The 23,773-nt window shown below is 41.0% G+C and overlaps 1 protein-coding gene across 2 annotated transcripts in view; it reads left to right on the forward strand.

The window, feature by feature from the left end:
• Positions 1-23,773, forward strand: part of PLCB1 (phospholipase C beta 1) — a 331,414-nt gene that overhangs the window by 77,664 nt on the left and 229,977 nt on the right. For both annotated transcript variants that reach the window (XM_015620526.1, XM_015620527.1), the window contains exon 3: positions 14,282-14,350. In XM_015620526.1, the coding sequence (XP_015476012.1) occupies positions 14,282-14,350 (69 nt within the window). The remainder of the gene's footprint in view (positions 1-14,281; positions 14,351-23,773) is intronic.

Raw genomic sequence — 23,773 nt, forward strand, 5'->3', positions numbered from 1 at the left:
TTCCTTTTTCAATAACCTAAAGCATTTTGGAAACTAATTTTGGGATTGAAAGAAGAGGAATAGGATCCTGCTCCATGCATGTCTAAAGGGAGAAGTGATGATTCTGCACAGGACACATTTTATTACCAAGTGGGGGTTGGATCCTGGACTTGTGAAGCAGCAAAAGATGCAGGATGTGGGTTTTTTTCCTGTCTTCTGAAGCTTCCCAAAGGCTCATGGCACCGCAGGGAGTCCCAGCAGGAATGAACCATGAAGCCAAGTGCAGGCACTCAGCATGTGCAGCCTCTGCACTTCCCTTATCCACACAGCAGGGTTTTGTACAAGACAGGTCAGGAGGATTCCCTGCATCCTGTCCTGAAGGGAAACCCGCTCTGCAGCAGCTGCCAGAGGCACAGACATGCTGAGACAGTCCTAAAGAGCAATTCTGTATTCCAGGGAAACTTCATAAGGGTTTATGCAGCCAAAGTAAATGTTAATTCTCTGGCTATTTCCAAAGTTTCCTGTATAAATCCATGTTGGAAATGGTTTTTCCTGTTTCTTTATAGTGTCTGGTGTTTAGTTTACCTTGGATTCTGATGGAGCATGGAACCCCTTCAGAAACCAAATCAATCAGACAAATCATCAGTAGGGGACATTGAGATCTATTCCCTGCATTGCTGGTGTTTCCTTGGGAGTTACTCCTGGGAGAAAAGCCAGTGTGCAGATTCTTGTCCCTGGGTGGCAAGTGCAGAAGAAAGAAATGTCTCTGATATTTCTGAAATGAACAGAGTCAATATGCCCAGCCTGCTTCTTTAATTATGAATTTTGGAGGGGGGGAGACTATGTGCCATCAATGGAATAGTAATAGTATGTTATTTAGGTTTCTGCCTGATAATGGGCCATTCAAACTCTTCTGAGAATCAGAAGTGGGCAATTATTTATGAGATGATCAAATGTAGATTCTATATCCAGGGCAATAAAAGTCGAGATCGGTTGATTTATTTGGTAGAGGTTGGAAGTGCTGCTCAAATATTGATAGGATCTTCCTGAAGCACAAATGAGTCTGTTAAACTCATAACAGAAGTTATACAAAGTAGTGGAAGAAGTATTTAAATAGCATTCCTAGTGGTGCATTCCCAATGCCTGAATGATCTGTATTCCTCCTTCAGGGCTGTAATCATAGGGACACACAGGATTGTGGCTGCCGACTTCTCCCATCTTTGGACACGTACTTGTTCAAGAAATTAATCTTGTGTTTAATCTGGTTTGAGACTGTATCTTAATTTGTTTTGCTGCTGGAATAATTGGCTAAGGTTTGTTTATCCATAAGGGTAATTTCAAGTTTAATATAAAACCTTGTCTCCTTCATCTTTTTAATTGGTCATGTTATTCTGTTCTCCTTTAATTGAAGTGGTAAACAATCCTTTTGAAAGGTTGAGGATACTAAGCTTTTACTAGCCTAAAGAAAAACTTCTTTAAAGAACAGATACACACTGTTGGTATTTAAGAAACCTTTCTTTACAGGAAAAGGTAAATTTATTTCTGGACTGTCAGTAAATCCAGATTTTCAGGGAAATTAAAGCTGTTTCTGCAATTTTTTTTTTATGAATGGAAAATAGTATTTGTTGTGGGAAAGGAAGTGAGAATATCATTACATTGTCATATACCCACATTTCCAAAACTGTTGATGCACAGGTTAGTATTTTGAACCAGGTTTGGAAGATCCTGGAGATATTCCAGACTAAAAAAAAAAAAGTATAAAATACTACATCACGTGTCTGAGGAAGGGATTTTCTTTGTTACAGAAGAGGCAAGTTTTTTAACAGGAGTATATGTAAAAGTGTGGAAGAAAGTGTCACAAGTCCCTGTGTTTATTTGCTTGTTTTTGAGAGAATTGCACAGTTTATGCCAGATTTGTGTTTGCCTGTTATTAAGTAGAACTTGCTCATTGTGGTCACTCTTGACCCTTCTGTGAGATGCTTTTGGATTTTCATATAAAACATCCTGCAGAAAATAGGGGAAGGTGATGAATTGTGACTTATAATTATGAGTTTGCTTTTCCTGGGGAAGGATAATGAGAATCTGAGCTTCTGGGTTAACTGGATAAAGAATTTTTTATTGTGTACACAGACTAGGAGATACGTGCCTAAAAACTTGTGTCCCTCTACACATCCCACTCCGTTTAACCCTGTAATTCTCTTACAGGACCTTGGACTCAAAAACAGTAGTAGGAAAAAGAAAATCACCAAGTAGAACCCTAAATATCATAATTGTCATTATAAGGCTGTGAGGGTTGACCACAAACACACAGACATGACCTTCTAGCAAGTTCCTGTTTATTTGCTTTCTCTCCCACCACAGGGCTTTTACAGGACTTAGCTGTTGCCCAGATTCTAATTTTGAGTGTCTTGTGTCATCACCTCTCCTGTCCTGACCTACAGCCAGCCCAGCTGCGTGTTGTGGAAGGGATTTTTGAGGGTTAACAAGCTGCAGTTAAATTCTTATCAGTAAAACCCTGATCTGATGTGACCATGGACTAAAATCACGGTGATGATGCCAATGACCCCAACCTCTACCCAAGTGCTGCTCTCCTACATAGGTTTGTTTTCTCATTGTTGGTTTTCAAACCATCGTTTTTCTGGGAGGGGAAAAAAAAAAAGTTGTTTTTCTAATTTTTCCCTGTTTACTTTCCATAACTTGAAAAGTCTCTTTGAAGATGTTGAAAAAAATAGCAGTTTCTCAATCTATGTAATTACAGAAAAATCATTCCTTTTTGTAAGCGTGTGAGCCTTTTTTTCCCCCAACTATCTTTTTACTCGATAATAGCACTTTTTGGTGTTATTCTGGAGGCCTGCTTTGAAGGATGTTAAATCATACCCTTGATTCCTAACAATAATTTCATTACCCATGAAATTTTATTTAGAAAGAAATGAGACACTTGTTAAGACATTACTTAAGCTGCAAGTTTAACCACTTAGATATTGTGAAATGCTAGATTAAACATTTAATTTCCCATATGCTTTTTGAGAATAACGGCATGCATATATATTCTGGATTTTTAAGTTTGTTATATTCAGTAGCTTGTCCAAACTTGGCTGTATTTTCACAGATGTGGTAGTGACAGCCTTACTCACTGTTGAAATCCAAAGGTATTTTTCCAAGAAGGAAGGCATTAGATCTTCCCACATACAAGAGGTAGTTGGTATTTTAGAGCATGCATGAAACATTTCCCAAAGCGTTTTTGACTCCCATTCATCTCTTTCATTAGGATGAGCCTTATTTCAGAAATTGCAGCTTCATTTGAGGAAATTGGTGAGATCACCTTGGCTGCTACATTACTAACAACCAACCCACCCCAGCCCAGGCAATCATCCAGCAGGATTATTTCATGCTGAGTGGTTCAAGTCTGGAAAAGAAATGCAGAGCTGACATCCAGGTGGTGTCAGGGAGGGCGCTGGAAAAGCACATTTTTCTGAAAATATGAGATACAAATGGATTCAAATCAGTGTGTTTGGGTCTTAAATGCCCTTCAGGCTTGCGGGTCGGTTGTGCTGTCCTCAAAATTACCTTTGAGGTTTTTAAAAATTGTGCCTCATAGGGGCTTTGGGGACCTGCAAAGTTTTTGGGTCCTCTCCTTTTGCATTTCCCTGCAAGGACTGAGTCTGTCAATGCTTTCTTCAAGTTGTGTTTGAGTCAACTTCAAGAACATGAGCTTTCTTTTGCAAAGTCAAGGAGTCTTGGTGTGCTGCTGCTGGGGGAAAGGTACTTGGAATAATTATGCTCCAGAGAATGGAGCTGGGAACATTTCTGGGGGAGAAAACAGCAACTGCAGTCAAACGAGCTGCTAAATAAGGAAACATCATTAAACAACAGGGCTAACCTTAGGTTTGCTGCGTGGCTTTTAGTTTCACATAGTAGGAGAAAATATAAACAGGAAAGAGCCAAACAGCGTCCTGATAGGAGAGAAAAATATCATCTTGTGCCTGTGCTGCCAACAAGACACAGTTGGCAAAAAATGCCCACTTTGTAACAGCCCCAGAGTGTTGGATTCAGGCAAGGAATAAAATGCAAATTTTGGAGTGTGCTGAGTGTAACGCTGAACACAGCCAACTATTGGCACCCTTCAGGTGTAGGCTGAAGTGAGTCCCTTTTAAGAAAAGTGTGTTCTTCAGTTTGATGGAAGATAAGAGCTAATCATCCATCTTTACAGGTTTTTTGCTGAATTACAACTTGGTTCTGTTTTGTTTATGTGCCTTTGATGCTCAGAGCAGCTGGCTCCTGCAGGAGAGAGTAGCTGGTAATTGAGGCTTGAGTGTGGTGTAGGGCAAAATATTTTGGGAAACGTGGCTTGGCAAGAATTCAAGGTCTTCCAACAAGTTGCCATTGACTTATCTCTGTTGCGTTTGTAGAATGACCTGTATTTCCTCATTCAGTGTAAATTCCAATTTCAGGCACAGCTGCCAAGACTAAAAGAATCTGAGGCATGTGCATGAAAATACTTATATAAAAATAATTTCCCAGCTCTATCTAGAGATTTATAAAATAATGGTTAAGACTATCATGTATTCAGATTAAGAGCAGATGAATGTAAATTAAATCTGTAGAGATTCACCCACTGATTCTGATCTGGGGATTTTTTATTTTTTTTGCTTTGATTTTTAAGATGCACTTATCCATAAACCCTGAGAGCATGCAAAAATAATAATGATTACAGCTTGTAAAGAATAAATTAGCAAGAAATTCTTACTCCCCTCTAATTAATTCTCTAATAAACACTAAACAAATAACTGTTTTAAAGTCACTTATATTTACAAGGTATGCAGCAAACGGAGGTAATAAGAGAAATTAAAGTGAGGCAGCAGCATGTGAAGTGAAAGGGGCTGTGGGAGGATGGAGTGAGAGTTTGTGCCTCAGCACAGCAAGAAGAACATGGGAAATTGCTGCCCAGCACCTGCCCTAGGGACTGTGCATTTTGAAGAAGCAAAATATGATTTCCCTCAGAACAAGAGATTACAGATCTGTTGTGCCCTCACCTGCACGTTTCTCATCTCCTTGGTGAGTGTGGACATCTTCAGCTGATGCTGTTTGTGTGCTTCATCTTCCTTGAGAGCAGCAAACACTCGAGGATCTGGCTGGGAAAAGCTTTTCCCTCTGTGTGTGCAGCTACTGCTGCCTTTTTCTGATGTTCCTATAAGGAGCCTGGAAGCCGAAATCTCCTGAAATTCTTGGAATATCAACACCTGCTAGATAGGCCACTTAGCAATTAGTATTTAATGAATTACTCTCTGAACTATCCAGTGATAACTTTGGAGATTAAGCTGCCTGGTGGTTGGAGTGGTGAGAACTCCAAGATTTAGCTGTAAATAAATACAATTACTTCACCACTGCAGAAGAACATTTTCTGTGCTCTGTGTTTATGGATATTGTGCGGTGCATGTATTAATATTCAGAAACACCACAAACCCCTTTCTAAAAGTGATTTTTGCTTTCAATAGCTGAAGAAAAATAGTCTAATTTTGCCCACACTTATTAGAATCCATATAACTCAGTTCTTATTTCTTTCTAGACTGAATAGCTCCTCTTCCTCTCAGCTGATTATACAATGCATATATTTATAGACAATAATCATCCCCCTCTTAGCTGTTTGGTGGAAGCCAAGCTCTGAGTCTCATCTAACAAGAGCCTACTCTAGGTTCTGTGATTGCTTCTGGAACCTTCTCTGTAGCTCCTTCAGGTTAAATTCACCTCAGAGTACTGGTGACCAGAGTTTGGGATGATGACTTGTCAATTATGGCTCATGTCATTAATCAAAATTCAGACAGAGAAGATGTTCAAAGCTTCCTGTCCCAAGAAAAAAAAGAAAAAAATAGCAGCTTAGGTATGATCTGGCCAGCAACCTCATTCTGTCTCTTATTTTTTTTTGTTGTTTCACCTTCATGTGATTAATATTCCTTTCATCATCTCATCCAAAGCTTTGCCTATCAGACTAATGTGCATGCAGCTATTTGGGTTATTTCTCCTCCCTTTTCTGAAATTGCAGATGTTTTAGGTTTTTTCCAGTCTCCAGGTTTTGCAGGTTTTCAGCTGTTGTTGTTAGTGCTCAAGCAGCATGTTGTAGCTGGAGTCTCCAGTTGGAATTGTGCCTGGCCTGTGGATTTTCCAGTTAAGTAACACATGCCAGGGCCATAGCTAGAGGAGTTGGCAGGGATGTACATTCTGCTTTCATACAGTTTTTAGTTGATTCTCTTTATCCGTGCATGGAAGTGGCAGGCATGTAAGTAGGACATGGATTGCTGTGTTTGTGCCTTAACATTAAAATTCCCTGTGTTATGTGGGGAGCAGAGCAGCTCCAAGGTCCTAATCTCCCAATTGTGTTAAATTTAGATCTGGAAAAAGCATTTATTCTTTTAAAAAAGACCAGCCAAAATCTCTGTGCTGTTGACATGAATGTGCAGTCTCCAAACCCCTCCACAAAACCCAACTAGTCAGAAGAAGTATTCCAGAGCAGTTGAGTTCTTCCAAAAACACCCTCACCTGCTGAAGTAGCTTCTAAAATCAAACAGCCAGAGCTACTATTTTGTTAATACTTGTTTAGATGCCTCCAATTTATGCTGCATGCATTAAAAAAAAGGCTTTTCTAAAAGTTCAAATCTCATTTAATCTCAGAAAAACCTTTTGTTGATGGATGGGTTTTCCTGAGGAGGAGCTGCACTGTGAGGTGTGGCAAAGCAAGAGTTGTACAGTGGTTTTCCATGTGGGATGAAAATCTCTGCTCCTGCTGTTCACTGTTTGGGGCACTCTGTTGAAAATAATACATTTTACTTGCTTCAAAGGAAAAAAACATAATCTCTGTGTAGTATGTGATGCCGTCAGTGGGAAATAATGGAATGAGAACATCACCCCCAAAATATGATACATTCCTTAGGCAGGCATTTAATCATCATAATCAAACATGTTTGAGTTGTGATTTGAAAGGAAAAGTTTCTTAAAAGAAATATTGGTTTTTTGTTGTTTTTTAATATTCTGCTTAAACTTTAATTCACTGTACTCTTCCTTGTGACTCTAAAGCTACAAATTGCCAGGTTATTCTCAGTTACGTGAATAAAAATCAGTCAAGTACCATTATGAAGGCAGCCTACAAGGTACTTCTGTGTTTTCTTCTGGAGCAGGTCCTCCCCCAGCTCTTTTCATTTTTGAATATGGCTGCACTTGATGAACTCTCCTTTTGCTCCTGTTCTTCCCTGCTCGTGTGAGTGGGATGTGCAGTGGTGTGAGAGCGATTTCAGCAGATCCAAGCCAGTTCCAACCAGGTACATTCAAGGTGTTCCTGTCCATGCAATTCCCACTGCCAGCTGCAACAAATCCAAGCTGTTGGATGAGAAACTTGTGGGTTTAAGTGTTCTTGTGGTGGAGCCTTTCCTGGAAAGGGAGATCACTGGCAAAGGTGGCAGTGGGATAAGGAGATGCCATGTTAATGGGTGTGGGATTAGGATGGGAGGTACCTCTCCAGCTTTGCCGTTGTTTTCCTGCTGGGAGATCACAAACCTATTGCTCCTTTCATTGACTGATGGTCTTGTGTGTTTAGGCTGTAAGATTAAGGATGGTGGCTTGGTTTTTTGCAGTATGTACTGACATTCTGAGTGAAGGGAAAGTGTTTTGATATGCCAAGCTGAGCATATATCCTGTCAACAACTGGTGACTTTGGACTTGAACTGTTAACATCAGTTGGCTGAGAGTGATGAATGGCTGAAGTCTTACCTGGTATGGAAATTTTCTCCTTTTCCAGTGCACTGCTGCTATCACTTGGGATGATGGCTGATCATAGCACACTGAGTCTTCCCTGTGTCCTTTGCCTGTTTGTGATGGTCAATTTGCTGGGATGAAGGCAGGCAGCAAATCTTTACTGTGTTCTCCTGCTTCCTGTTTCTTTGCACTAAGATTTGTATTCTTAAACCTCTGTGCTCGTTTCTAGACTGCTCTGCCACAGCATCTGTAAATCCAAGTAAATGAAATTTTCCTTTAATGAAGCAGCAAAGAACTCTATGCATAGCTGCAGAAGAATTGTTTCGCTTTCATTATTAAAAGGGCACTTAGCATGAAGATTCCCTCACATTTTTGTCCTAATAGCTCAATGTTTTATGTTTTATATAAACTACAGATCATTTTTGCTGTACTAGAAAATATTGCTGTTCCTACAACTCCAAGGATACAGTGAGAGACTGTGTTATTAAGATAGCCAAAACTTTTCAGTTTGGGGCTTGTTTTTCCATAGGAATGCTTTCTGTAGGGGCTTTGCAGGAGGGATGTCATGCAACTCTGCTTGGATGTTCTTCCTGAAGTACCAGGAAACCTTTCAAAGTGTTTAGAGCTCATTCCCAGAGCAGTTGAGTCAAATAATAAATGCTGGTTCTTGCCTTGCTGAGATCCCCCAAGTCTTTTTGAATTAAGAATTAGTGACCGCACAGTAAAGTTTAGCACAAGTTCAAGTTTATAGATAATATGTTTTGGGTAGTAAGAAATCATTCTGTTCTCATTCTGTTCAAGTGGTTTTTTTGGAAAAAATTCTAATCTCTGTGATACCAAGTCCCATGGTTCTGCCAGCTGTTCAGAAATGCTAGTCCACTCCTAGGGAGCCAAGTGGTCAAAGCAGGGTTTAAACCCATCCCTTGTTTTCCAAGCTGCTGTTCTGTGGAAGAGGAGCACATGTCTGTCCTCTCTCCCATCTCCTCTCTGCCTCAGGGGATGTCCCTTGGCAGCACAGGTAACAGAACAAATGGCAGCAATGCCTCCCCAGCTCCATGGGGAGCTGTAGCTGCTGCTGACAAACAGTCCCCTCTTCTGGGGGTTTGGAAATTCCCCTGGCTGTGTGGTGAAACGTGCCAGGCCTCGTGCTCGGAATGGGCCTCATGTGGATGAGGCTGTGGTGTTTTGTGCTCATTGGCCAGGAAGGAAAAGCTTGAAAATAAGTGATTTTGGGTGAAGTAGTGGAGGCAGCAGAGTGTTTGCTGTGTTTCCCCTCACGAACAGCTGTGCCTCTCAGCCAAATTTTCATTTCACGTGCCAGGGTGGTAGATTTGTTTTGGGCTTTGGATTTTGTAACAGATGTTTAGAACGCAGAGAATTGAGAAGCCACTTGACCAAGTTAAAATTGTGTGTGTTTGACTGACCTTTGAGGTGTTAGTGACTACTCTAGGAGTAAGAACCTTTATTCCATTATTTGAGTGCTTTGCTGCTGCTTTATTCATCACTAGCAAGGAGCTAGAAGGAGGTCTGGCTGCCTTGGGCAGGTTGGCAAGTTTAGCATTAATAATGTAATTTTAAAATTTTTTCTTTGAGAAGAGCAAGAAGAAGTGGGAAGGTAACAAATTACTTTGAACTTGTGAAAGACAACTGTGCAGCAAAAGACTTTGCTGTTGTTGAGGAGAGTTCTCATGTTGATTTGAGGTGTACGTGCTGCTCTGCTGCTGCCTTATTGACACAGCCCATAATTTTGATGCCCCATAATTGAATTGTGTGCTGCCAGGAGGAAGCATGGAGACAGCTTCTTCAGGGACTGTCTCTCTCTAGTGGGATGCAGTTATGAATTATATAATGGGACTTTTGGGGAAGCACAGCACTACCTTAGCACAGCTCCAATTACAGTCATTGACAGCCTTGCTGTTCATACTTGCAGCTGTCGGTGCAGGTTTCTGTTAAATGTCTCACTGTTCCTCCACGTTTTTCCTTTGGGGATGAGGAGACAAATTGCTGTGTTTCATTCAATTTATTCTTAATGATAATAAGGAAAAATAGGTATGTTCTGAGCAAGGGAATGATACATGACATTCCCTAGTTCTGCAAGCACCCTTTTGGAAGTGGCACTAAATATCCACTCTTCCATGGAGAATTTCATCTGTGTGGCTGATGGATGACTGTCAAAATCTCTGGAACCAGAGTGAGGTGTATTCCATAAATGGCTGTAAATTGATGAGTTTCCATTGGTGTTTACTCTGAACCTATAGGGCCTAAAGTAGTTCTTTAGCACAGCTTGTATTTTCTTAATAACTTGCAAATTCTTCATGCAAGGGTGATGGAATGGGCTGCCCAGGACGGTGGTGGAGTCACCATCCCTGCAGGTGCTTAAGGAAAGAATGGACATTGCACTTGGTGCCATGGTGGTATTTAGTCAAAGCTTGGACTCAGTGATCTCAGAAGTTCTTTCCATCCTAAGTGTGATTCTGTAATTGTTCCTTGTCAGATTCAAGTGTTGCTCTTAATATTTTCTTTCTGACCTGTTATTTGGACAGTAGTTATGTGGTTTTATTTAAAATAACATTTCTTAAATGCTCAATAAAAATAAGTATAGCACAGAACTTCATATGTTTTTTCTTCCAGAAATATTCAGTGCTTTCATGTTCAGAGAATGATAAAACAGACTTTCAGTATTAAAATACCATTTCATTTGATTAGCTATTCCCAATAGAAAGTGTTGTTTGACTCTCTGTTTGAAGTTTGTTTCAGCAAATTGGCTTTACCCCTTTGAAAACTTTGACCAGATGTTCCCATCCAGTAGCACTAAATGGTGCTTGTTTAGAAAACTGGCTTAGTTTTCCAAAGTTTATTTTGCTAGCAGTGTATCAACCAAACTTTGAAGGCAGTCTTGTGTCTTCTAGTAGACTGACTGGTAATATTTAGAAGAATTAGATAAGCTTTCAGGCACACTATTTCTTCTTCAGATTTGAAAGTGTGAAGCCACAGGTTTTCCAGCTAAGTGGAAAATGAGTTTACAGAGTTTAATTGGTTAGATCTTCTGCCTGCATGGCACTGGCTGAGAGCTGTGCCATACATTGGGAAAAAGCCAAAGGGGACATGAAAACAGAAGTTGAACAGTTGAGGTGAGAGCATCACACGACTCCTCAGGCACAATGAGTGCTTGTAGAAGAGTGGAATTACTTTTGTTAGGGATGTCTATGAAGTAGCTGGCTTTCTGGACTTGCCTGTGCAGCCTCTGCAATGCACACCTGCTCTTGCTGGGTCTCCTTGACATAATTTTTGGAGGTTCTGTGGTTGATCCTTCTCTCAGCCCACCCTGCTGCTGCTGGCTCTCTAAGAGAGGTCTCCAGTGGTATCCAGGATTCCTGCTTTGTAGCTGGGGTTAGGTCACAAGCACGTTCCCAAGGCACCATGACTCAGTTGGCATCATTTTGGGCAGTTTAAAATAGAAGTGAGCCAGATCCTCAGCTGGTATAAATTGGTGTTATTATATTAAATTCAGATGGGCCTAATTACGAGTGCTCAAGCAGACACTGAAGATTGCACAATCCATTGCTTTTGTGAGTGTGTGCTCACCCATAAAAGTGAGATTGCACAATGCAGCCCTCTCTGAATGCATCTCTGTCTCAGCTGCTAATTGAAAACAAACATGATAGGATTAATAATTCAGCTCCAGAATTTTTGTATTATGAATGATTGGAGTGATCTACCGCTTGCATTAAGAGATGCTACTCTATTGCAGGATTAAGTCCCAGCAGCAATGACTGGAGTTGTCTAAACAGGGAAAAGTTGGACTTGTAGAGGATTTGGATATTTTTTCCCCCCCCCGGGTGCTATGGCTTCCATGCCCTCTGCAACACAGACTGCATTTTCTAAGCCTGCATGGAGGAAGTCATTAACAAAACTCCCATTTTCTTAGGTGGAGGAGAGCTTGGGCTATTTTGCTGCGCAGGAAATGGGGCACTTCTTTGGCCACTCCTCAAGTGTATTTTCCCTTTACAAAAACCCCCTCACATTTTGCTATGGGGAAATAGGAAATTTTCAGTATTTCCTCTGATTTTGCAAGGAAGTTGATCTCTGCCCTCTTAATTAGTTGTTTAAAAGATGAAAACAAGTGCCTGGGGTGAGGGAATTCCGGGAAGTTTTTTGGAACCGAAGTACTAAGAAATGGCCCATTATGAATTTTGATTTATCCAAACCTCCTGAACACTGCCTGCAGAGGCACTTCCATGGATGCAGGTCCTGCTGTCATCTACTTGTTTTAAATGATGCTGTCAAATAGTAGGGATAGAAGGGATTCTGGGAATAGGATTACAAACCCTGTGTTCTGTGCCAGAGAGGTAACAGGGCAGGAAGGTGTGAGGTGCATGTTTGGGGGTTCAGCCTTTCCTACAGCCCTGGCAGCTGGGCTGAGCCAAGTAGCCCCACAAAACTCCAATTTCCCTTACTTTTAGATTGGCCTTGCCAGTTCTTGGCTCCTCAGGTGGTCACATCTTGTGCACATGGCTTGGTGGCATGCAAGCAGCTTGAAAGCACTAGTCAAAACTCCAAACCAACCCAATACCTGTGCATCCTCCTCCATCCAGAAGGATGCACACCTGGGCAGGGTTGTTTTGGTCATTGCCTTTTCCTTTTCTCTGTGTCTCTTTTTAATGTGTGTTATTCCACTTAAAAGGGAGTCTTTGTGTTTGTGTTATGTGAGGTCTAGTTGCACTTTTGTAAGTGACTAAACTACTAATTCTGTTCGTTGTTATTCTCTTTTTTTCAAAACCAAAACACCAGACAAATAAAAAAAAAGCTTTTGAAATTCACTCTGTGTGGTTCAGCATCGCTGTGTAAGATCCATTTTTCTTCTGCATATTTAATTTCCCTCATGTGTTTGCTGTTAAAGCCTTTGTTTTTAGTGCTTGTTAGTTCTTTCAGTTGTGGAAACCTGATTTTTATGACATGATCTGCATGTGCCTGGAGCCTCTGTGGAACATTTCACCATGGGCTTGAGACCACTTCAGGGTGTGGGTATTATTTGGTGTTGTAAATATAACTCCTCTGTTGTAAATATATAATATATTATATACATATATTATATTAAATATAATATAAATATGTTTCCCACCTGAGTTCTTGCTCTGTGATAAACTCGTATGTAGCTCTGCCATATTCCATTGTTTCCATTCTTGCCAGGAACTTAATGGCCACATGGATTAACTCAAAGGTCAAAGGACTCAAAGCCCTTGAGTGCACTTAATTTTAAATTGTTTTTATTTCAGGTTTCACCTGCACTGTCACAAGAGTGCTTGTGTCCATATGCCCAGAGTGTTGGTGGAGTTTGGGTTATTTCCACCTTTTTTCACTCAGCCAATGGTTCTTTCTAATCTTGTGGAGTTTTGATACTCTTGTCCTCCTTCAGGCGAGTGAGGGCAAAAAACAAAAACCATCTTGATAGTGCAGGTTTCCTCTGAATAGGCTCCATAGAGAGGGGGAAAGTGTTCATGGAGTTCAGCATGATCTAGAACAGAAGGGAGTTGGAATTGCTAGGGGGCAGAGGGAAATGTGATGAATGTACAGTCACATGAAAATTTGTTGGTAGTTTGTCTTAGTAGAAAACAAAGATCTGCAAGAGCTGAGCAGGAGTGGGTTCCTTAAAATGAAAACCAAATCAGGATCCCAAGTAACCCCTGGCAAAATAACGTGTCCATCAATGTATTTTTTTCTTCTCTGCTTGGAATTGAAAAGGAAGGGACTAATGGCTTTGTCCAGCACAAAGATTTCAAGTTCCCTGCACAGCATTTGCAGTTAGTGCTCTGGAAGGTTGAAAAGCTTGGAAGTGGTGTGGCTCTCCCTGCAGTGTGGTCACAGTCCTGCTGTAGTATTTCAGATGGCTGCTGGCAGCTGGGAATCACACTGCTCCCATCTCCAGTATCTGTCCTCCTTCCAAATGCTCAAATCAGGGAAAGGGGATTCTTCTTGTTACTTTTGTGTAGGGGAGGGCAAGAATTTGCCCAACTGTAGCTGTCATGATGTGCTAGCTTTGTTGTACAACCCATAACTCAAGAAGCAGCACACAAGCTATGAAATGCCTGTCAAAAAGTGCATGTGTTGTACTGAGCAGCAGTCACTAAAATTTTTGAAGCTTGTTATCATTATAGATGTAACAGTTCTTGGGGTTTATGGGCACTTTCCAAAGTGTTGTGGCAATAAAATAAATCAGATTTCCTCTTGCAGAAGCAGGGTTTTCTGTTTGTGACACTGGCTTTTGTCACACTGTGATAAGCATCAAAATGCTAAAATTGTATTGAAAGGGTTAAACCAAAAGCACAGCAGCTGCTACTTAGCGATCCAGGAAATCAGCTTGACTCTTATGGCTTCTATATAATCCATATACCATGGGAGACCTGCACAGTGCTAATGTTGGAATTGCCTGGGTGCACCTGAGCTCTCCTAGAAGCTGATCTCGGTTTGGACAAACAGATGTGGGAAGTGGGACACTAATAACATAACAAAGCTTCTTGAATAATGTAATAATTACTTGTGTTGCAATTTTTCCTTCTAGGAGACTGAGCTGCTGGATATCAGCCTTGTCAAAGATGCCAGATGCGGAAAACATGCCAGAGCTCCCAAGGTAGGAATTCTTGCTGCGTGCTTCGCTGTTACACTGATGACCTAGATAAAAAAGAATGGGAATTATATGCAAGAATTGAAAAGATGAAAACAAGTTCCCTCAGCTTAAAAGAAGTATTTTGCCTTTTCTTTGTTTAATACTGTTTCTGTTGAGAAGTGTTGGGATTGTTGAGCTGGATTCAGTGTGTAAAATCCATCTGGAAGCTCTGCTGGCAGCACGGGAGCAAAAATCCTGCTTTGTCAAGGTACACTTACACAATTTCTTGGCTTTCCTGATGGGATGGAGCTGATACTTGTTTGAGTCCATTTGATGATTTTTTTTTTTGGTGATTTTCCTCTTTCAGTGCCTCCTGTGGCCAAGAAGGAGGATTTTGGTGTTTTTTTTAAACTGCTATCAGAGAAGTTGGAATATCAGCTCCCTTTGGGTTTGCCCTGATGTACTGTGCACTCATTTACAGTCTCTACAGACAGTAGGCTGGAGATATAAGTTCTCTCTGTTTTTGTTTGGGCAGACACAGCACATCAGAGGAAAAACCCAAGCACACAGCTCCAGAAGCAAGAGAGTGCCAGGGAATCCCAGGAGTGATAGGAAAAAATTTAATCTCACCAGGGGCTGGAAAGTTTGGCCTTGCTGCTGCTTAGCCCTGGCTGAACTGACCAAAACAATGTTTCTCCTGCTCTCATCTTGGGGGAGGAATATTCCTGGGTCCAGATGACCGCTCTTCTTGCAGCCCTGGGCCCAGGCACAGCCCCCTGAGGGCAGTTAGGAATGGAAAAGGTTGTTTTTCCATGCCAGAAAGCAATTGTAGTTATCTCTGAACAGACTATTCATATTTGGTTTTCAAAGCTCTCCATGTAGTGCTGGCAGCATTTTAAAGGCTGAATTATAATTGAAATGCAATAGAAGTACTTTATGACATCCACATTAATACCAAATGAGTTCACCATGATTAATGGTTCTATGATGAATAGCAATAAAGTATTAACAATGTCTAGAACATTATTTTAAAATGCTACCCGCTTTACAGAGGACATTCATGTTCTAACAAAATGTTTTTAGCGAAAATTTATGCATAGCTATTGCCTTGGTGACTTTTATTTATTGGGTTACATAAAGGCTGGTTTTGTTAGAGCACGTTACAGATTTGACAGCAGTGGCATTAAATGAAGGGTAGGAGAAAATCCCGGCCCTCAGGGTGGTGAAATGCACCACCTGTGTGAATGAGCTTGCTTTTTGTCATTGATTTGTGTGTGGGCAGCAGCTGAACAGCACCTGGGTTGGCCATGGATGGCATCTTGTGAATGGTGTGAAATAAAAGGCTGCTTTTGGGGCCGTTCCTGCCGGTTTTGCTCTGATCTGTGGTGTGGGGCTGAGCAGAGCAGCGTTGGCTGCAGGTGAGCAGCGTCACAGAGCCCTGCGTGTGTCACTTCCACACAGCATCTAAAGCTCACCTTTAGAAAGCTTGGCTCCAAGTCAGGCAGTAGCAGCTGGGATTGCACAGAGGTTTCCAGTAAAACTGGTGGGATTTTGGCTGAAGAGAGAGCACTGGGAATGGAAGATGCTCACCAAAGCTTTTCAGGGGTTCTTTTCCACAGCTCTGCTTCCAGGTGGGAGCACCTCCTGCTTTTACTGTAAACAAGAGATTGAGGTGATTTTCTCTACATCACCTCACCACCCCTCCTTCTGCCCAGGGTTTTGTGCATTTTTTATATTAGGGGACTTCTGCCAGTTTATGCAAATTTTTTAATCTCTTTTCAGAATGCTAAGAGTAGATTTCATCCATGGGTTGTCATTACAAACTTAACTTAATGGGAATCTTTAAACCTCATTTGGTGTATTTCTGATCTACTGCTGCTTTTTGATGAAAGTAAGTGTCTTTTTTAATAAGCCTTGACTTCTCCACTAAATAAAAAAAGCGTAATTCCTTTTTATTTTTGTAGTAAGCTATGTTTCAATCTTACTAGCTTCACCCACAGTAAGCTACCAGAATGTATGATGTGTGCTCTACACAAGGCCACCAGCAAGAAATGATTTTAGAGGACTTTAGGCAGTCCTGATTTCCAAAACTCAGTCTGTTCTCATGCTGCATTCCGTGCACTGCCACGAGTATTCTTCATTTCTGAAAAAGGACTGGGAAGCACAAAGGGTTTCATCATTTCTCTTTTTTTGGTTGATACTCAGTTTTCATAGTATTTTTCCATGAGTCCAGTGCCATATATTTTGTGATTGTTCTTGCATGTTTTTTTTGCATCTTCCTGGGTTTCTCATCCAGCTGGTCTGATTGCTTTCTTCATTCCCTCAATGTTTCACCTCAAAAGTTCCCTTGAAGGCACAGAAGTGCAGCTCTCACCCCGCAGTCCTCACATTAATGTAGCACAGGCAATGAGCTGAGAACACATTTTTGGGTACTGTGATGAATCTGTGGCTGCCCCTGAGCAGTGCTGTTTCCACGAGGGCAGGAACTTGGGTTTCTAATGATGTAGAAGGGAGTTTTTAGTGGGTACCAAGGCACCTGATGAAAAGCAGTCTACTCAAATGACCCTGAGAAGCTCCAGCATCGCCTTCCTTTGCACATTGTCAGAGATGGCTCCTTCTGTCTTCAGCTGCTATTTTCAGAAATGGTAACAGAGTTTTCCATTTCTATGCAATATACATGCAAAGGCTGATTCCTTGGTAGGAAGGTAAAATCTCAGAGCACAGCAGCAGAGCTCTACATGAGAAGAAAAATGAAAGTCGTGTTCTGAAGGGAACAAGAAAAGACACATTAATTGTGTATGTTAGGAAGAAGTGCCTACATTCAAAGTAAAACGAAATTTATAAAGAAATGAATGAAATACAAAATGATTATCAGGACTTTGCTTTTTAGTTTGTATTAGAATCAGGTAGGAAGGGGAGTGAGAGGCATTTTGGGAACAGGAGAAAATCATTAGTTGTGATGAAGCAATGGTTCATTTCCCCTTTTTTGCACATTACCTGGTAATATTCCTTCAAGCTTTGGCTTGATGTGCAGACTGAGACATCTTTTCCCTTGTAAAGTTCAGTGACGAGGTCTGCAAAATAACACAAAATGTGCTTTTGTACAAGGAGGCATTAGGAATAGCTATGAATATTCACATGCCTTCTGGAAAGCATGGAAGTGCCTCTCAGAAGAGTGACTGTGCTCCTTAAAGGGAGCTGTAGCTAAAAATGTCAGGCACCAGTAAATACTGAGAAATGAATGGTCAGGTGGTGAAAATTTGGCAGCTGCAAACATGCTCACAGGACTAGGGAAGTCACACTTCTTACCATCTTGTATTTACTTTAGCCAATAACAGTTTCTATGGAAACTAAAATCTTAAGCAACTATATGTGTTTTTACTTGCAAGAAGAAATATCAGGATTAGTTGACAGGGAGAAGGAAATAACCCCATGGTAAATGCTCATACTGAAAACTTCTGATGCATTTGATCAGTCTGTTTTCCCTCAGCATCCTGTTTTCCCTCATAAATCATTCAGCAGGAAATGAATTTCTTTAAATAACATATACTGTGAAACCTGTAGGAGATGAAATTATGAATGATAGAATCACTCTCATGCCAAGATGTGTTTAGAGAGTAATCCCTAATTTTAAAAAATCTTGTGGCTCCTCTGCCCCATGTTTTCTCACTTCTACAAGCAAGCTCTACAGAGGGAAATAATTGATGTTTGAATGTCAGAAATTTGCCAAGACCCCAACTACTATTTTAGTATCAGCACTAGTTCTCTGTATTTGATGGCTTTTCTTGAAAAGCTCGAGTGAGATGATTTTGGACTTATGGCTGTTGTAATCCAAAAGCTGCTGTGGAAGGTTTGCTGGCTTCTAACACATCTGTAGAGGAAAAGCAGCATTTCCTGAACTAGGTGGGCTCAGGAAATAAAAAGAAAACTAGCAAGGAAAGTCTAAATAATTATTTCACTGAAAATCAGGCGATTTTAGGGGGAAATGAGGATGTGCAAGTCTATTTGAATTGTCAGAGCTCTCCAGACTGTGTTGTGCTGCTGTGCACTCCAGGGCACTGACTGAGAGTCAGTAGGACTGACAGCCTGTGCAGGGACATTTCTGTTGTGTTTAGTAACACCCTGATTAGACTGCCTGTGGGAAATGGCAGATTTATTGGGTTTTTTCCCTTTCTGTGCACTCAGTGTATTCCCTGGAAAAGCCAGCTATGTCCATGGATGGCACAGGACAGCAACACACCTACTGCCCTTTGCAGCACTGGCTTCTGTCGCTCTGCCCGTCCCAAATGCTGCTGTTGCTGTTATTTTTGTCTTCTGATATAAATGCACGCTGCTTTCCCTTCAACAACCTTGATGCTAAATTAGAAAATGTAAATTATGCCAAAGCAGTGTTCTATTTCTGCCAAAAAGAAATAAAAATGGAGTGTGTATGCAGCTCACCTTCTTCCCACTCACCTTGGGGATAATAGCAACAGCCACAAACATCTGCCCCAAATGTGTTTGTTCTTTTACATAACTGCCTTTTTTTTCATAGTAATGATTGAGTAGCATAAACATTTTGTCTAGGCTGAGTTTTAGTTTTATAAGGAAGGTTAAGATGAATTTCTTTGGATGGTGTTTGGCCAGTGCTCACATGGTTTTTTTAGCGGACAGAAGTGTGGGAGCTGTGGGCCCTGAGAGTGAGACGGCTTTTCCTTGGACCCTCCAATGGCCCAAATTGTGACTTTATTCACAACCTCTAATGCTTGGGGAACTGGGACCTTTTCAGCAGCATATCATTCACTGTGCAACTTAGCTCTGTCTGGGCAGCTCATCGAAATCACTGCTTACAACATTCAGGGCATGGCAGAAAGCACAGGGTTTTTTCCAAGGCTTTCACTATGAATCACTGCCAGGGAGATTTAATTTATTTTTTCCCCCTTGCTTGCTGACTGTTTCAGTTAGCTTTCTGAGCTGGTTGGTTTTATACTTTTCTTTGTCATATTTATGAAGCCTCCATCTTCTTTTTGTTTGCCAAAGTTCACAGCACAAAGGCTGTAATAAGAAATTCCGTATTTTAAGAAGCACAGAGGCATCTTACAACTGTGACTTTAAAACTTGACATTTAAATTTGAAAAGGTATGCACTGCTCAATTAAATACGTGATATTTGAGTTCATGAAAACACCAGAAATTATCGGTAAAACTGTGCTTTAAATGCTGCTGCTGCTTTGGGATAAACTTGTGTATGTGCACACTTTATTTTTTTTTCCCTTTCCCATTTTGGTGTGACCAGTGTTGGTGCCCAGTAATCCAGGACAGGGATGTCTCATTCCTGCTTTCACAACTAATGGTATTAATGGGCTGAGGGTGCAGCTGGGACAGCATGTCCAGCCACAGCTGTCACAAACCCCCACGCTCTGTCACTGCTGATGAACCTCACCTGAATCTGACAAACAGCATTTTTGCAGTGGCTGACAAAAAAATTTAAAAATTGGTGGGATGACAAAGTTATATTGGCAGCAGTTTTAATGATGTTGATACTGCCTATCAATTTCCAACGTTACCTGTTTGTTACCTTGCAGATCCACAGGTTGCCTTTTGACTTGCACCAAGATCACAAAGTCTTGGGAAAGCACAGCCCTAACGCAATACTAATACAAAAACTAATAAATAAAATGTTGCCATCCATAAAAATAAGGAATGCTTCATCTAGCCTGTCATGAATATTCAGGCTGGAAAAAAATTCATAATTTTTCACTGGAAAATGCAACGGTACTCAATAACTGAACCATGCCAGTCTTTCCTTCAGAGCTATAATCTCCATCAAGAAATATTTCATAAATATTAAAGTACATATTTTAGCAGTAGTGTGGAGAGTTCTGATGGTAGTGCAATACCCTTGAGCTTCAAATGTAGGATCAACAGGCTCAAGTGAAAATGTCACAGCAGATGCATCTTTCTGCAACTGTTTAGAACAAATGATTAAAATTTCCCTGGTTTATTGGAATCCAGCTTGGTGATTTGTCATTACCTCCCTTAGCTTGTAAACAGGCGTTTGGAGAAAGCTGTCAGGTTTTAATTAGTTGCAAAGGTTTGATATGCTTGTTATCATCTGCATATAAATAAGGGGTTTGGGCTCTCCTGATGGAACTGAGGCTTTTTGGTGTGTGTTGTCCCAAGGTGTGGCTGTGCCACTGAGATGCACCTTGTAGGGACACAGGTGTCCTGCAGAGACCTCAACCAGTATTACAGGGAAACATTTTGTTTGGAATATGAGAGCAAGACCAAAAATTCAGCTACAGGTAAGGTAGTGAATGGGAGCAAATGAAAATAGCCAGGGGCCCATGTGAGTATAAAGCAGCAGAAAACTATGGATTTCCAAGGTGGTGATATCAGTATATTCACGTTAAATCCATGTTAGTGTTTTTCCAAAGCGTCAAGCAGAAAGGAGACTTCTTTTACTTTGTCTGCTGTTGATGTGCAAGAAAGTGGGCAAGTGCATCCAAATATCTTTCTGGGTTTTTAATATAGTAGCTTATTTCTGAAATCAAATTTAAAAAACTCCCTTCCTGTTTAATTATAAATAGGATTATGCTACCAAGTAAGATTTACAAATACTTCATTTTTAAATAAGTCCTGAGCAATATTTGTGTGGTGATAACAGAAAAACCTTACAACTGTATTGAGTGTGAGTTGCCTGTCTGTGGCTTTCTCAGCTCTGTCACCTCACAGACTAATCCTAGTTAAATAAACAAAATTATCAGCTGTTGCCACTGGGGAGTTCAGATACTCTGCCCCTCCAGGGCAGTTAATGAGCCATGCACAGGGGTGTTCCTACAGAATGGATGGCACAGGGAAGCAAAATGATTCTCTGTGGGCCAGAGCTACAAGAACATTTTCTGAGGGCCAAAAGTTGGCTTAATGCATTTTCCAACCCTTTGTGATTCACAAGAACAAAGTGCAGTGAATTCCTGGTGAAAACTGCTGTGTTATGACTGGTACACAGCTATACATGATTTAGGGAGGTTTTTATCACTGTGGAGGGCATTGTGGATTGAGTCTTTCCAAAGAGAGCATTTCCACAGCTACAGACTGGAGGAGTAGAAGTTGTACAGCTGCTTCTCAGTGAAGCTGATCTGCACTAGCATTGCACAGAGACAGAATCAGGAGTAGGTTTTTGCATGTGGATCTTCTTTCCTGTGGGGTTAACTGTTTGGAAGTGTCCAATACCCTTCATAATTTGGGTTTACATGGCAAAAGTCACCTTTGGTGAGAAGGTTAACCTGCAGAGAAATCTTGTTTATGAATGTATGTATGTGTGCTTGTTGGTGAACAGAAACCATTTTAGGGGCTGGGTAAGAAAGCAGGTGAATTAAACATTTCCCAGACTTAGGCATTCTTGAGGATGAGCTTGCCTTCATACCCCTCAGGTGTAGGTTGAATTATTAACCAGCCTGAAATGTGAAGAATCTTACAGGAGTACTGACAGAAATGTGTCAGTGCTCTGGGACTGTGGTGTGTCCCAGAAAGAGCAGGTGCCAAAAGGGACGATTCCATGCTGATCTTACGCTGAGGTTCAAGTAGCTCTTGATTTAGTTGGTACCGCAGTCCTGAATTGCCAAACAACACAGAAAAAAACCTGTGTGTGTATCTGTAAAGTGCAGCAATCTGTTAAAATGCAGGTTTGCCCTTTTAAAGACAGACTCCATATGGTTAAGGTTTGTGAGCTTCTGAGTTATGCTGTTTATCTGGAGGAATTTGGATAAAGAACAATTGCCTTACATTGGAGAAGAAATCCTCTTGGCTGGAAGTTTCTTAGGGAGTTCCTGGCTCGATGTTTCACAGTATGCAATTTCTTTGTTGTCTTTTGAAATCAGAGTGAGCTCAGAGGTGGAATTTAGAATCAGGCCTAGATGGAAGCTGATATTTTCCCACCCTGTTGTGTGCTGGCTGGGGCTCATTCCCATCAAGGAAGACTGGTTTCCACATCAGACTTCCAGTGGTGGTGAATTACCATAACACCTGTTAAAAGAACATCTCTTTTCCATATTATTTCCAGGGGGAATCCTAAAACAAGTGTCAGTGTAACTTGCAAATACTAATACATCATGATCTTGTTTGAATTCATGAAAGTCATGTCTACTCCTAGTGCTAGGTCAGTGTTAAACATAGTTTACTGCAACCGGTAAATAATTGGATTTTTTTAAAAAAAAAATAGTTCAGAAGAAATGAGATCTTTCTGTTGTGTTAAAACACAGAAAAATCATTATCAACTTGGTCATTTTCATAAGAAAATACTGTGATGAAAGGTTCTGGTTGTTCAGGGGAGCAGTGCTCATGGTGGGTCTGACTTGCAGTGCCTCCCATGCTTATTTTCCCTTTTCTAATATTGATAATGCCATAACTGGAATTGCACAAAGATTATTTTCTGTTCTTGTTGCTGCTCGAAGTTAACCTCCTCCCTCTGAGATTAATGAAATACATTTAAAATAATTTATATGAGAAATTGTGTGCTGTAGTTGGGGAATGTTTAGTGTAAATGGCTTGAAAATGGTGTTTGCTAATGAAGTGGCAGAAGCAGAACAGCCATGCTTAGGTAAGGTCATGGTATAAAGGGGAAACATTAATCTTGGAAAGAACAGTTGTAATTTGCATGCTGTTAAAATGATTTAAAAAAGGACAGAACTGAATTCAGGTAAACTAAAGCATCTGTGTGAATGGTTACCCTCATGTTGAGACAAATAGAAGAAGCTAATGTGTGTGGGGATAGTTGATAGAGCTGTGGGAGCAGATCCCAGCCCAGTCTGCTGCAGAGAGCCAGACTCCCTTCAGAGGTTAAAGATCAAAGCTAACACTGGAAGGTTTTCTGTAGCACATTTTTGGTATAAAAGTCTAAATCTCCAAATGGTTATTTGGCAGTTTGAGAGGGAAGGCTGATTCAGCTATCCCAGTTAGCCCAGTTTTGCTGAGTTGTGCCTTGATAAGGACAAAGATCCCTTTCTGCCCTTGCTCCCAAAGCTGGCTCCAAGCATCTGCCCACACTGCTTCTTCCATGCCCAGAAGCCTCAAGCTACATCCCAGAAGTTTCTCCCTCCCTTCTCTGTGTTTACCCCTCAGACCACACTGATTTTGTAGGAGAGAATGTTATCTTCTCCAGAAATATTTATGTGATTGGTTAGAGCAGTGGCAAAGTGTTTCTTTACAGCTGTGGGCTGTTGCTACCAGGATAAACGAACAAGGTGTTGGACAGAGGCAGGAGGAAGGGCAGGACTGCAGCTTCTTTAGGTCTCGTGGTGTGTGCATGTTTTATAGGTCAGTGCAGGAACATCTTCAGAGCTGCTGCACGGTTTGCTTGGTTTTGGCTGAAAGGAGAAGTTCTTTTGGAGTTGCTTTCATATCATCCTGCAGAGTTTCTGTGCAGTGCCCAAGGCTCTGGGGTGCTTTGGGAGCTGAGGCTGCTGGTGCT

Source organism: Parus major, chromosome 3, assembly GCF_001522545.3.
Source record: "Parus major isolate Abel chromosome 3, Parus_major1.1, whole genome shotgun sequence".
NCBI classification, from domain to species: domain Eukaryota; kingdom Metazoa; phylum Chordata; class Aves; order Passeriformes; family Paridae; genus Parus; species Parus major.